Here is a 12,678-nt window from a genome sequence, read left to right as displayed (position 1 = left end):
TAGCAACAGTCATTTCTGCCAACACATTTTTAATTTAAACACTAAGAAAAAGAAATTCAGAACCTTTGATGCAATTTGTGTGCCAGCTTCCGTTTTTTAAAGATTTTAGGCAGTCATGTGTCATTCCACAGACACATAAATGTAAAATCTTGATAACATTTTCACAAGCTGTCCTTCACACAAAAGTCTGTACTCCTGCCCATAAAGTTCCCAAGTTCTACAGATTTCCCCTCCTGTATACAGTCATCATCACTGAAGAATAGATGCTACTGAATAATTTGGCAGATCAGCCTTCTGACAATTATCAAAGTCCATTGGTTGTGTTTCCTACAAGTTCTAACTGGAGAGGAATTCTTTTTATATATCTACATGTCAGAGTAGGTCTTAAAATAAAAGTGTAGTTGCTAATCTCAACTACTTTCTTTATTTCCAAACATCAGTTTTGCAGTAGCCAAGTTTTTCAACTGCTGCATTATAGGCTCACTACCCTTTTCTTTTATCTCATGAACTTAACATTTTATGCACAATAACAATTCCAGACATAAGAGCTTAAGGCTTAGACACTGAGATTATTGTAAGAAAAAGGGGATCATAAATATCCTGTGAAAATTGATGGGCCTGAAATCAATTACAATATAATCATGCACAGGAGAATCTGAACTAGGGCTCCAACATTCAAAGTAAATACTTTTAAAACTACCAGGCAATTAGAGATGAGGTATTTTATCTAATAAAATGGGTAGGGCTAACTTGGACTTCGAGCACAGGAATCAGCCAGATGGACTTAATTACTCTGTATATAATCAGAGAGAGGCTAAGCAGACACCACAATCACCACAGTTAAGCTAATGCTGAACATTTTAATTCCATCTCTGAAAGCTATAGCATCCTGCCATGACTAAGTTGCTTTTGAAAATACTACTCAGTGTCTTAACAGTGGTAGCTCCAGACTTTCCTATTTGTCTGACATCTGCCTATGTTTCCCTTGAGTGGAGGTTACATTTCTATACTCAGGTTTCTCCCCTGGAAAGTAGATGTCTGTGAACCAGTGGAAATGCAGACAGATGAAACATACCTGGACAGGTACCTGTCAGTATTTCAGGTTTCCCTGACTCCTCCTAATACAGAAATTTAACTTTTTCAAAACTGTGAACTACAAGCAGTTCTTTTTTTTGTCACAATGTGTTTGCACCATGGGCTGTAAATTTCAGGAAGTCTCAGCCTTTTTTTTTTGAAGTATAACAGAATACAAATTTTAATTTCCTACTATGTAAAATTTGTAATAAAACACTACAAATTTCATCAGTCTTAAGAAAAGAATGTTTTATACAGTACATTGAGCACACTGTCATAAGCTAGGAGAAACTTCAGCTGTATAAATATATACACATGCACCCATATACACATAAACATATATATACAAATACCTGAGGTACATCAGAAAACTCAAACTATAAGTAACATCATTTAAGACTCCTTTCTCCAAACCAAACAAACATTTCCACACCTAGAGCATACAAAGCTTTACCTGATCAGTTGTTGTCACATCAGAAATTACAGCATCAGGAAGTCGCTTTGGTGGATTTGCTGTTAACTAAAGCAAAAGTAATAGTATTATTAATATTTCACAACAAAAATCTTTTATTCATACCCAGTGCCAGAATATGTCAAGTATGTATAAAAAGAAACAATAGCACCAATCTGTTAAGGTTCCTCCTACCCTTTCTACTTTTACAGACAAACAAAAAAAAAGATGTTAGTCCAGAAAAAGTCTGCCATCAAGTTTAGCTTTACATAGGTAGTGATCCTGAGGCATCAGATCCTGCCTTACATGTTACAGCGGATGAGTTTGGTAAAATTTCTTCAAAACTACCCAAAAAAACTCAAGTAAGAATTATTCACTCAGAAAAAATAGTTGTGTCATTGAACATTAATGCTTTGGAACACAGATATTAAAATGAAGCCTTTAAAATAATACTTTAACAAAAATATATACCACCTCACTCATGGACTCATCATTTTTCACCTTTAAGAAATCAAAAGAAACCAAGTTCTATGTAGTTTCATATTTAATAAAAGCAAAAGCTCTTTCCTGTTTATTAACAGCAAAGACACTCCTTGGGTAGAAGAACACCTTGGGTGGAAGTGGGTAACAGCACTCCTGCTTTTGTCACTTCAGAGAACCACAATGGACTTACATATTAATCACCCTGATAACAAGAACATTACTTAAACATGCTTCCAAAACAAGAAAGGTTTGCCAGACTATTTCCAGCTGGATAAAAGAAACTCAACCCGACCTACTGAGTCATTAAAACTAGACACTGTATGAATAATCTGCCAGTATGCCCTCTGCCAGTAGGGTAAGAAAACCTCAGCTCAAGAGGACAGTCCTGACTTATATAACATGTTGCTTATCAAAGATTTCACTTGGAAATTTGTTCCTCTTAACTTGCAATACAATTTGCAAATACAATGAAAGTGCAAGTTGACAAAGAGACATATTATAATACATGTCTGATCAGCCTGGGATTCCTTTTTGGCACAGAGGGACATGGAACTCTTTTTAACTGGGAAGGTTTGCAAGGAAAAAGCATGAAAATTTACCATTTGAAACTAGCCTCTGGCACGCAGATGCTTCTGTTGAAATTGCTATAGCACTGCATTGTCTTAATGAGACTACATTTTGGGTTTTCTTCTATCACAGAAGGGACTGCTGCCTGAAACAGGTATCCTTCATATTCTAAAATGAAAGATAATTTCATTTTCATACTTCACTAAAGAGCGAAGAAGTTGCAGTTGCCTAAATGTTTAACTAAAAAGTGCCAAGGCACTACACTAGACTGACTGACGTCATCACTATAGGTTGGTCACCTTTCCTTTGAACCACTGGGATTTTTTAACACACACTATTATAAAATCTGACTGCAGAAGAATTAAGGATTCCTTCAAAGACTCTCCCCACTGCCTGCAGTAATATTCTGTGAATTTTTTATACTACATAGAGGCTTTTCCCACTTCTCTTTGAAGCAACAGGCATTTCAGGATGTGATTTGTAGAATTACATATGATAAAACTTCTATATAATTGATACACATTTAAGTAAAAAAAACTATAAGTTTACATGCAAAAATCACAAAGAACATTACCCACAGTATTTCAGATGTATAAACCTAGTTATTTCGTTATATATTTTAAAAAATACTGGCCTTAACAGACACTCTATTAAATTGTTTATTACTGTACTGTCTCAGGGCTCTAGTTCACAATGAGAACATGCAGTCACAGCTGACACTACCCTCACACACAGTATTGAAAGAGACAAAGGTTATATGTCAGGTAGCCGAATAGCTGCTTGATGCATCTGGACATACACACTACATGTTTATGTGATATTGCTTGATGCGTGCTCTCTCCCTCTCAAAACACAGAAGTTCAACTCCAAACTATAATGCTACTTCTCTCTTCTTCTTTATACCTCTTCCACGCAAACACATAGATTTAGAAAGAGCTACACCTAGAGATCTTTTCTAGAAACTGCAAGTTCAAACCTAACACTGCTTTCCATTAAGATATTCCACGTCTGTAATCACAAATATTTGAATGTAGGAATATCTAATCCATTGTATATTTATTACTTCCTGTGTCTACCTAATTGTCAAAACAAATCCACTGGTTTCCCAATCCCTGAATAGTACCTTTTCACTCAGGCTCTCCAGTGAACAGAAGTATTTAAATTCCATTTGAGTTCATACTTCCACACCACCTAAATGTTAGTTTATGCTTCCTGGTTGGTATAGCAAGTATTTTTCTTGCAGTGTTGACATAAGTTCTTACTTTTTTTTTTTTTTTTTAAAATATGAATATGTGAGAATTTACCTTGGCCCTTTCTGATGTTCGTTTTCCACCAAATCCCCCAGCTCCAACAAAAAACAAAGAGAACTGATTATAGCACACTAGGTCCTTTCCACAATAGGTATTCACTGAAAGACAAAGGAAGAGGAAGGTCATATATTGTCTTCAATCTCCTTTTTCATACAGCTTGCATGTGTTCTTACAAGAGACAAGTTCAGATTCAAACATGACAAAGCTCATTTTAACAGTTGAAGGAGGAATGGTCACACCTTCACGTTGCACTGTTGCAAGTCACTTCCTGACCAGGGAAGACTAATGATCTGTCAAATAACATAATGAATTTTATCTATATGAAAGCATTAAAATTAAAAAATGAACTATCGAAATGGTGATAACATTCAAGGTGCTAAAATTATTTGACAACTGAGTGCTGAAAATAGATTTATTTCAGCATCTCACACTACATTAGCAATTTATTTAATTATGATAGACTTGTACCATAAAATATGATATATTAGAAGCTATTAAGAATACCCAGTGAATAAAACAGATTATGAACTCATACAAAAGTGGTACTAGTATCTTATATAAAAAGACTTCCAGAGGTTAAGGTTACCTGTTCCCTCTTCCAAACAAAGTAGACTCCTTACACTAAATTGAGATTCAGCTTCCTATTTCCAGTTTATATCTATTCCACCCCCCAACACTTAAGACTGAAATTTACAGTATAGTTTGTTAATAATGTTCATTTCCAGTTCCGGAAGAAATTTCAAAAACACTGAGACTTTGCTCACAAAAATAACTTTTGCATGTTGCAGAAACAGACAGGCTTTGTATTAGCCCAGTATGAAAACAAAACACAGCTAGGAGGAAAAAATGGTCAGTAAAAACCTGTTTACAATTTTATCTGTCCACTGAAGAAATTAAAGGTCAACAGTGTTTAGAGATTCACTGCCTATTAACCTACTCTTTCTGCCTAATTTCCCAAAGGACCTTGGTATAATCACACCTAAAGACAGCAAAATCATGAAAACTACAAGTTATCAACTTCTGGAGACATTCCTTTAACTACTCCACAAAACGCATGCAAACATGCAGACACACACACCCTTGCTGGTAGAATGTAAAATGGTTGCCTTCAGGCAGGACTAAGTGTTATTATTATTATTATTATTATTATTATTAAAGAACTTTGATCAGTTTTCACAGTGCACTATTTATTCCACCCACACAGGAAGAGAGTGTTCTTATTTCAGGATGTTAAGTGCCCAAGAACAATTACACAGTCACATCTCACTGAGATTTAATAAGCTAACTGTCTTTTCTGTGGAAGGACTGGCAGTAATTAGTAGAGCTAGTTAAAAATGGAGCCTTATAAATTTTACTGCATCCCCTTCAAAAATCATAAACCTTTTTACCATCTATTAGCAAGACTGCTCCTGATCCTTTGTCGAGAATATCAGCAACAGTTGAAACTGAAGTTAATTCCCCTGTAAGAAAAGAACACACACACATTGTAAGTTCTTGCTTCAGGAACAAAGCTTCACAGATCCCTCTTTACACTATCTTACTTACTGACTTACTTACCTATCCTTATTATCATCATCATCATCATCATAATCATAGTAATCACGAGCATCACGATTATAATACCAGTGTCTGGGTATCTTTGCAAATCTTTGTTTGCAGATGTGAAGGGGTTTTGTGTTGTTTTTTGTGGGGTTTTTTTGGTTGTTTTTTTTTCATAAGTGTGGGGAGTTTTTTGAACAGAATTTTGCTATAGTTCATGCATTTGGAGCTAAACACAAATCACATTTCAGACTCAAACTCCAAAAATAGCTCCATTCACTTAAGGATTGTCCCCAGCTTTCAAGAGGGCTAAGGCAACCACAGCTCTGTAGAAGACAAGCTCAGTTCAGAGCCTGGCCCTGGGGGTTTGTGAAGTTTGTCACTGAAGAGGTTATTGCTCTAGACACACATATAACCACATTTGTTTATAAACCAGCCTATGGAATGAAAAATAAAAAGCTTTATGAAGTCCTGGCAACCTATTACTAATTATCAGACTTCTCTGAAGTTAATATAACTTTCACAGATCTCTTTTTTGTTTCAACAAGAAATTCTGCCATCAATTTGTGACTTTTATTTTGTGACATTTCATTCTTCTATACACTTGAAAATCTAATTTTTAAAAAACTACTAGCAAAGAAATCCAGACACACACATATATATCTTGAATGAGCCTAAAGAGCATTTCTCGGGTGCTGTAATCTGGGAAAACAAAGCCATGTGTGAAAAGAGCTTGCAGTAACTAATACCTTAAGAATTTTGAGGGGAAGAAAAGTAATTGTTTTTTAGCCTCCTTGTTGAGATGTCAATTTGTTCTTTACATATGTACTTTAAATCTTATCCTCTTACAAGCACACAGAGGCAATCAGTGTTGAAGAATTTTTAGGTAAACATCCCAGAAGTTTTATGCTACAACCTTAATGAAAGAATGAAAAGTATCAAATTATATGAATAATATAGGTATGTAGTATATTTGCTTATTATATGAAAGATTAAGCAAACTTTACTAACTATACTATAGAAAAGCAACACATGATCCCAAGGACACAGTTTCAGAATTCCTTCAATTATACAACAGCTTGCCTCCCGTCTCCCAAACTCCTTGTAAAAACAATATGCAATAATGCAGTCTGAAACAGAGCTTCCCTCTTACCATTTACAATATGGCTAGGGGAACTGTTGTCATAGGGAAAAACAAATCAGCATCACAAAACGACTGACCTGAGGTTGGTAACGGTTTATACAGCTCCAGATATTGCTCACCGTGTAGCATCTATGTAAAGAAAGACAAGGTTCTAACATGAATCAATATATTGTCTCCCTCAAGTCAATAAACAGTTATTTCAGAAAGTGTTCAGAGCAAAGAAAATTTAAAAAAAAAAAGTGCTCTTCTTTGGTTTTTCTAACTTCATCCTCAAAATATATTTAAAGAAAGTTTTAAACTTCTGTGGTTTAGAAAAAGCATAGTGAAAACAAACTAAAATTTAATAGAAAATGGATCAGCCATATTATCTTTGGAAGACATATGTTATTCAAGTGAGGTAAATGAATCATTTCTTAGGAGGTAAGAATAAAAAAACACTGTATTTTTATTTCTAGAACAAAAGAAACATAATAATATTACACAAATAGTACTTTAACTCTCCTTCTATCTAGTTATATGAGACAAACAACATTAACTACTTAACTCTTCCATACCTTTGCGAGATCAATATTTAGTCCTGGAAGAGAAGGAACACCATCAAACATTGAAGACTGAGCAGGAATTACTCCAAAGCTAGGTAAACAGCAGAACTCTTCACTTCCTTCGAAGAGAAATTTTAGGTGATCAGGATCCTTAGTTGACATTCCCACACCAAGGGCATACAGAATAGGCTCTAAGTGAGTGTATTTATACACGTTGGTAGCCAATTCACGGCCAACAATGCTTGCCTGGAAATTAAAAGTCAGCATAAAATAAAAATTTAAAATAGTTGATATTGAACTTGCACTCTTTTTGTAATTCTCATATCAAACAAACTTTATGTTTAAACATTTTCTTTATAATCACATATAAACAAAGTATTACTATTAAATACACCATAAAATATTAATTTATTTGTTACAATACAAGCAACCCAAGTGTAATGCATTATGCCTTGCTGAAAGCAATTTACTTCAAGAGTAAGTAGTATAACTTCATACAACTGCACTCCCAGAAGTGCATAAGACCTTTTTTAAAACAAACCACAAATGAAATAATTAACACCGTAGTTAAGACTGAAACGAGGAAAGAGTACCTACAGAGAAAGAGGTACTTCAAAATGACACTGCCCAACAATGTCCAAGCCCTTTCCCTTTTCTGAAAAATATCATAACTAAAGAGGCTCAAAAGCACTTATAAGCATTTAGATTCTGCATTATCCAGTCTATGCAGCTGTTAAGTTTTCCAATCATCATTAAGAAAAATAAAGAGTGGAACCTGGAGATGTTTCTTATTCTACTTCCTCACTTCACTGTTTAAAACTCATCTTTCTTTTTGTAGACAGCAAGCAAGAGGAGAAGCTGATCAGCAACGCAATATTCTCTGCTCGAGGTTTTCACCTAGCTTTGAATGCATCTGGTAGACAGATGTACTTACCGTGTCAACAGGTGAAGAGGCCACTGATCCAGAGCTTGTGGAATTCATAGAAACATTCCCTTGAGACTCTATCTGACTTAGAGCATCACTCAACACACTTATGGACTCTAGAGAAAGGAATTGAAAAAAATACACTTATAAATATCCCTAAACGAGACACTCCAGCTAGACACACAACAAACACACCAGCAAGAGAGATACAGCCTGGTATTTCTCAATTAATTTTTAAACACGATAAATATATATCTGCAAATCGAGCATAGTGCTGCATTTTACAAGTATCTCTAAAAAAGTTGAGGACAAGTGATTTCTACACCAGTTCCATCAGTTCTATACCCACCAGTCAATCATGACACCTATCTGAAGGTCTTAAGGAGAAGATAAAGAGCACTATATGTGAGCACTATATCTGAGAAGCAATCATCTGAAAATTACTACTGCTTTTCTTATCTTGAAAACTATTTCCAATACAAGTAGCAGGTCTAATCTCCTGGCTGTTACCCTCTTTTCTGGATCAGACAGATAGACAGACAAACAGACAGATAATCAAATAAGTCTGAGACCTCAACAATGACAAGATTACAAGTGAGATAATGCATGGCTGAACTTGGTTATGGTAAAGGTAGGCCATCAAGAACAGCTTCTTCTTTGAAGCTCAATATGGCTAAAATCAATATTAAATGCTAGAAAGAACCAAACAGAATGTGAGGAGAACATGCACAGAAAAATAAAAATGTGTTTATATCAGAGGAGTGCAAAATCATTATTGAATGACCTTAACCCAGAGTCACTTCCCTCCACTTTAAAACCTCTGTGCCTATCCTGACTTGCACGGCTACTTGGACTAACACTGTGTTGCTCCATCATGCACTACCCTAAATAGGGCGTTGTGCAAGGTACTGCATGACCTCTTGTAGAATTCTGATTTTCTAAACTATCTCTTGCTTAATAGTCTCACTGCCAGAATCACCATGTTTTATTTGTGGTCTGAATCTTCTGAAGAAAAAGGAATATCCAAGAAACAAACACATGCTGTCACCTCTCCTGCCAAAGACAAGCCTTCTCTTTGGATGCAGGCTCTGCCACAATATGACACGAGGTTATAACATTTACATAATGTGAAAATGTGCAAAATGAGATTTGTAATTTTTAAGAACCCTTTAAAAGGTAATCTCTTTTATACCTTTGTTCATCCATTAAATGAATAAAAGAAAGGCCAAGAAATAAGAGAAATACCTGAGCTGCTAGCAGAAGTAACAGATTATTTCTACCTTTTCTGCACGAACCAAATGAAAGTTTCATATTGCTTTAAAACCTTCACAGGAAAATACAGGTTTGACCTCCAAGTAAACCTAAATGTTTCCTCAATTTAGCATGTTCACAACCTATTTCTATGGAGGAACTAATGATCAGTCTAAGTGGTGAAATCCAAAGATTAACAACATGCATTTTACATGAAATGTCACACTAAGACCAACACCATAAAGGTGACCTGTAAATTAATAATGGTGCAGAATGCTACAATCTCCTTTCAAGGAGTCTTTGTTCCAGAATGTATGATATTACAGGACAATAAAATTGTCCAGTGACTTTGAGCTGGTTGGTTTCTGGCTGAACACTAAGGAGATCACAGAATCATAGAATACTTTGGGTTGGAGGGGACCTTTAAAGGTCAGCTAGTCCAACCCTCCTGCAATGAGCAGGGATACCTTCAACCAAATCAGAACCCTGTCCAACCTGATCTTGAATGCTTCCAGGTTTGGGGCACCTAATACATCTCTGGGCAACCTATGCCAGAGTTTTACAGCCCCCACTGTAAAAAACCTTCTTCCTTCTACTTAATCTAAATCAACCCTCTCTTGGTTTAAAGTCATTCCCCTTGCCCTATGACAACAGGCCCTTCAGAAAGTTCTGAGCAACCATAAGGTGTCCCTGAAGCCTTCTTTTGTCCAGGCTGAACAAACCCAACTCCCTCAGCCTTTCCTTATAGGGGAGGTGTTTCATTCCTTTGATCATTTTTGTGGCTTTCCTCTGGATTTGCTCCAGCAGGTCTCTGTCTTTCCTGTGCTGAGGACTCCAGAGCTGGATATCATATTCCAGGTGGAGAAGAGACCTCCCGGGGCAGAATTGCCTCCCTTGACCTACTGGCCATGCTCCTTTTGAGGCACCTCAGGATACAACTGACTTTCTGGGCTGTGAGTGCACATTGCCAGCTTATGTCCAACTGTTCACCCTCCAGCATCACCAAGTCCATCCCCAAGCAGGGATGTTTCTGATGCCTTCATCCTGTATTGGTGCTTGTTCCACCAACCTGAGTGCAGTACCTTGCACCTTGCACTTTGCACTTGGTCTTGTAAAAGCTCTCGAGGTTCCCAAAGGCTCATTCCTCAAGCTTGTCCAGGTGCCTCTGGATGGCATCCCATCCCTCTGGTGTGTAAACCGCATCACTCAGCTTGGAGTACCCTCAGCAAGTTGGCAGAGGGTGACTTGATCCCTCCATCCTTGTCATTGATGAAGACATTAAACAGTACTGTTCACTATACAGGTCCCTGAGAGACACCACTTGTCACTGATCTCCACGTGGATATTGAGCCACTGACCACCCTCTGGCTGTGACCATCCAATCAACTCCTCATCCATGGAACAGTTCATCCATCAAATCCATCTCTCTCCAATTTAGAGAGAAGGATGTTGTGGGGGACTGTGGGAAAGGCCTTACAGAACTTCAGACAGATTACATTCATAGCTCTTCACTTGTCCACTGATGGAATCACTCCATCAATAGAAGGTCACTAGGTGGATCAGGCAGGACTTGCCCTTGGTGAAGACATGCTGGCTGTCTCAAATCACCTCCCTGTTCTCCATGTTCTTCACAGCCTGACAGGTCAGTACTTCCCAGGGCCCTCCTTTCCATCTTTTTTTGAAATGTATACGTGGTGTTTTTCACTCTTGATGTCAAAGGCCCCATTTTGTTTTTTTTTTCAAACCTTGGCCTACTGTTACATTTGTAATCAGCAACAGCACTTGACCTGCATCGTATCAGAAGCATTTAGTAACAGATTTACTGATTTTCAAACATTCAGGAACTCCTGGGTTTATTTCTTTATCTCCATGACAGACATTAACTGTGTGAGATATGTCTGTGGTTCCAGGCCCAAACTTTTTGAGAGGTATCAGCAAAAACTAAATGTTATTCTTTATATTTCAAGGTGGATTTCAGCCTTGGATATCAAAGCTACTTTTAAGATGTTGCTCCTTTTGGTTGCCTCAAAATATTTAAGCAAATTATTAGAACATCATCAAATAGAAGGCAGCAAAGCTGGTTTTTTTCTGTCGTTGTTGGTTTTTATTTTTTAATAAGGAAAGGGGAAAAAATACTCTTTTTTTTTCCCCTCCCTGAATTACTATGTTACATAACTTTTCCAGTTAAGAACTCCAGTGATGACATATTGCTTTCATCTTCCAGGCGTTGGTATAGCAGCATGCAACTGAAATGAGTAGTCAACATATTAATTTGTTTCAGTCTTCATTGCACTTCTGCTGCCTGGCATAATAAGCTGGACTAGTATGGTGTTGAATTTATAGTAATATTTTAGCAGATATGAATCTTTCATGCAGGGTTACACCTTCAAAGAAACAGTAAATTAGATTACTGCATTAAGAGGTACAAAGGTTATGATCAAATACATTGTTATAAGTTAACAATGTAATGTGAGACTACCAAAAAAGAAAGATAAAACATTAAAAATCACTGATAAGTGAAGTTTGGACACTGATAAGGATGTCTTTATTTTTCAATAACTTTGAGTAGTGCAAGTAAAAGATGAAGAGGGAAGCACAGAGTAGGATATGAGTGTTTAGCCAAGTAAACACACAGGATGTCTGAAATTAATGTTTCAGCAATGACAATTTGTACTTTGTAATACTCCATAAGCTCAGGAAGGTTCTTTTTAAGATCCAAGAAATATATAATTATACCAAGGGGTATAATTTTGGCAGAAAGAAACCCAGTAGGAACCCTTTTAATTAACATAATTATTTTAGTATTGGTATATAGCGGTATTTTTTACATTGTTATACTGCCACTGAACTCTAAAACCTTAAATGTCCACCACCCCAGGATAAGCTGCTACTATGCAGCAAATGATTAGCAGAGTGCAGGAAAAGAGTAACCTGTAGAGCAAAGGTTGAAAATAATCACGACAAAGGCTGACTTGTTCCAAAAGTATTCCTCTCACTTTCCAACTAGGGAACATTGCATATGAACCATATCCCTTAACAAAGGAGGAAACAGTATCAGCGTTTAAACCCTTTCTAAAAATGCATGAAGAAAGCTGATATTGAAACTCCTCCTCTTATGGAAATTTTTTCTTCATATACACACAAAGTATACACACATATATACACAGCTTCTATGTGTTCTACATTAGTTTGCTCTATGCCAGAAATAAGCTTTTGAAATGTGCCAGAAGTCAAGTTATTTTCTGTACATTGATAGCTTCTAAGAGAATCAAAAATGCACATGAATCCAAGAGCTGATTACAGACCTCTGAAATATTAGATTTAGCTGAAACTTGCTCACATCTTCACAGTTGAGGAGAAAAAATGAGACAGAGTGCCTCATATGTGTAGCA

At 36.5% G+C, this 12,678-nt stretch overlaps 1 protein-coding gene across 3 annotated transcripts in view; it reads right to left on the bottom strand.

Annotated features, from left to right (window-relative positions):
* The window catches only part of HSD17B4 (hydroxysteroid 17-beta dehydrogenase 4), a 62,320-nt gene that overhangs the window by 29,541 nt on the left and 20,101 nt on the right, over positions 1-12,678 (bottom strand). For all 3 annotated transcript variants that reach the window (XM_017807329.1, XM_017807331.1, XM_017807330.1), the window contains exons 12-17: positions 8,045-8,151; positions 7,123-7,356; positions 6,646-6,697; positions 5,274-5,345; positions 3,880-3,983; positions 1,529-1,594 (exon numbers count right to left, since the gene is read on the bottom strand). In XM_017807329.1, coding sequence (XP_017662818.1) covers positions 1,529-1,594; positions 3,880-3,983; positions 5,274-5,345; positions 6,646-6,697; positions 7,123-7,356; positions 8,045-8,151 — 635 coding nt within the window. The remainder of the gene's footprint in view (positions 1-1,528; positions 1,595-3,879; positions 3,984-5,273; positions 5,346-6,645; positions 6,698-7,122; positions 7,357-8,044; positions 8,152-12,678) is intronic.

This window comes from Lepidothrix coronata, unplaced genomic scaffold, assembly GCF_001604755.1.
Source record: "Lepidothrix coronata isolate B3197 unplaced genomic scaffold, Lepidothrix_coronata-1.0 Scaffold18, whole genome shotgun sequence".
Classification (NCBI taxonomy): domain Eukaryota; kingdom Metazoa; phylum Chordata; class Aves; order Passeriformes; family Pipridae; genus Lepidothrix; species Lepidothrix coronata.
The sequence above is the reverse complement of the archived record's forward strand: the minus strand, read 5'-3'. Positions and strand labels throughout refer to the sequence as shown.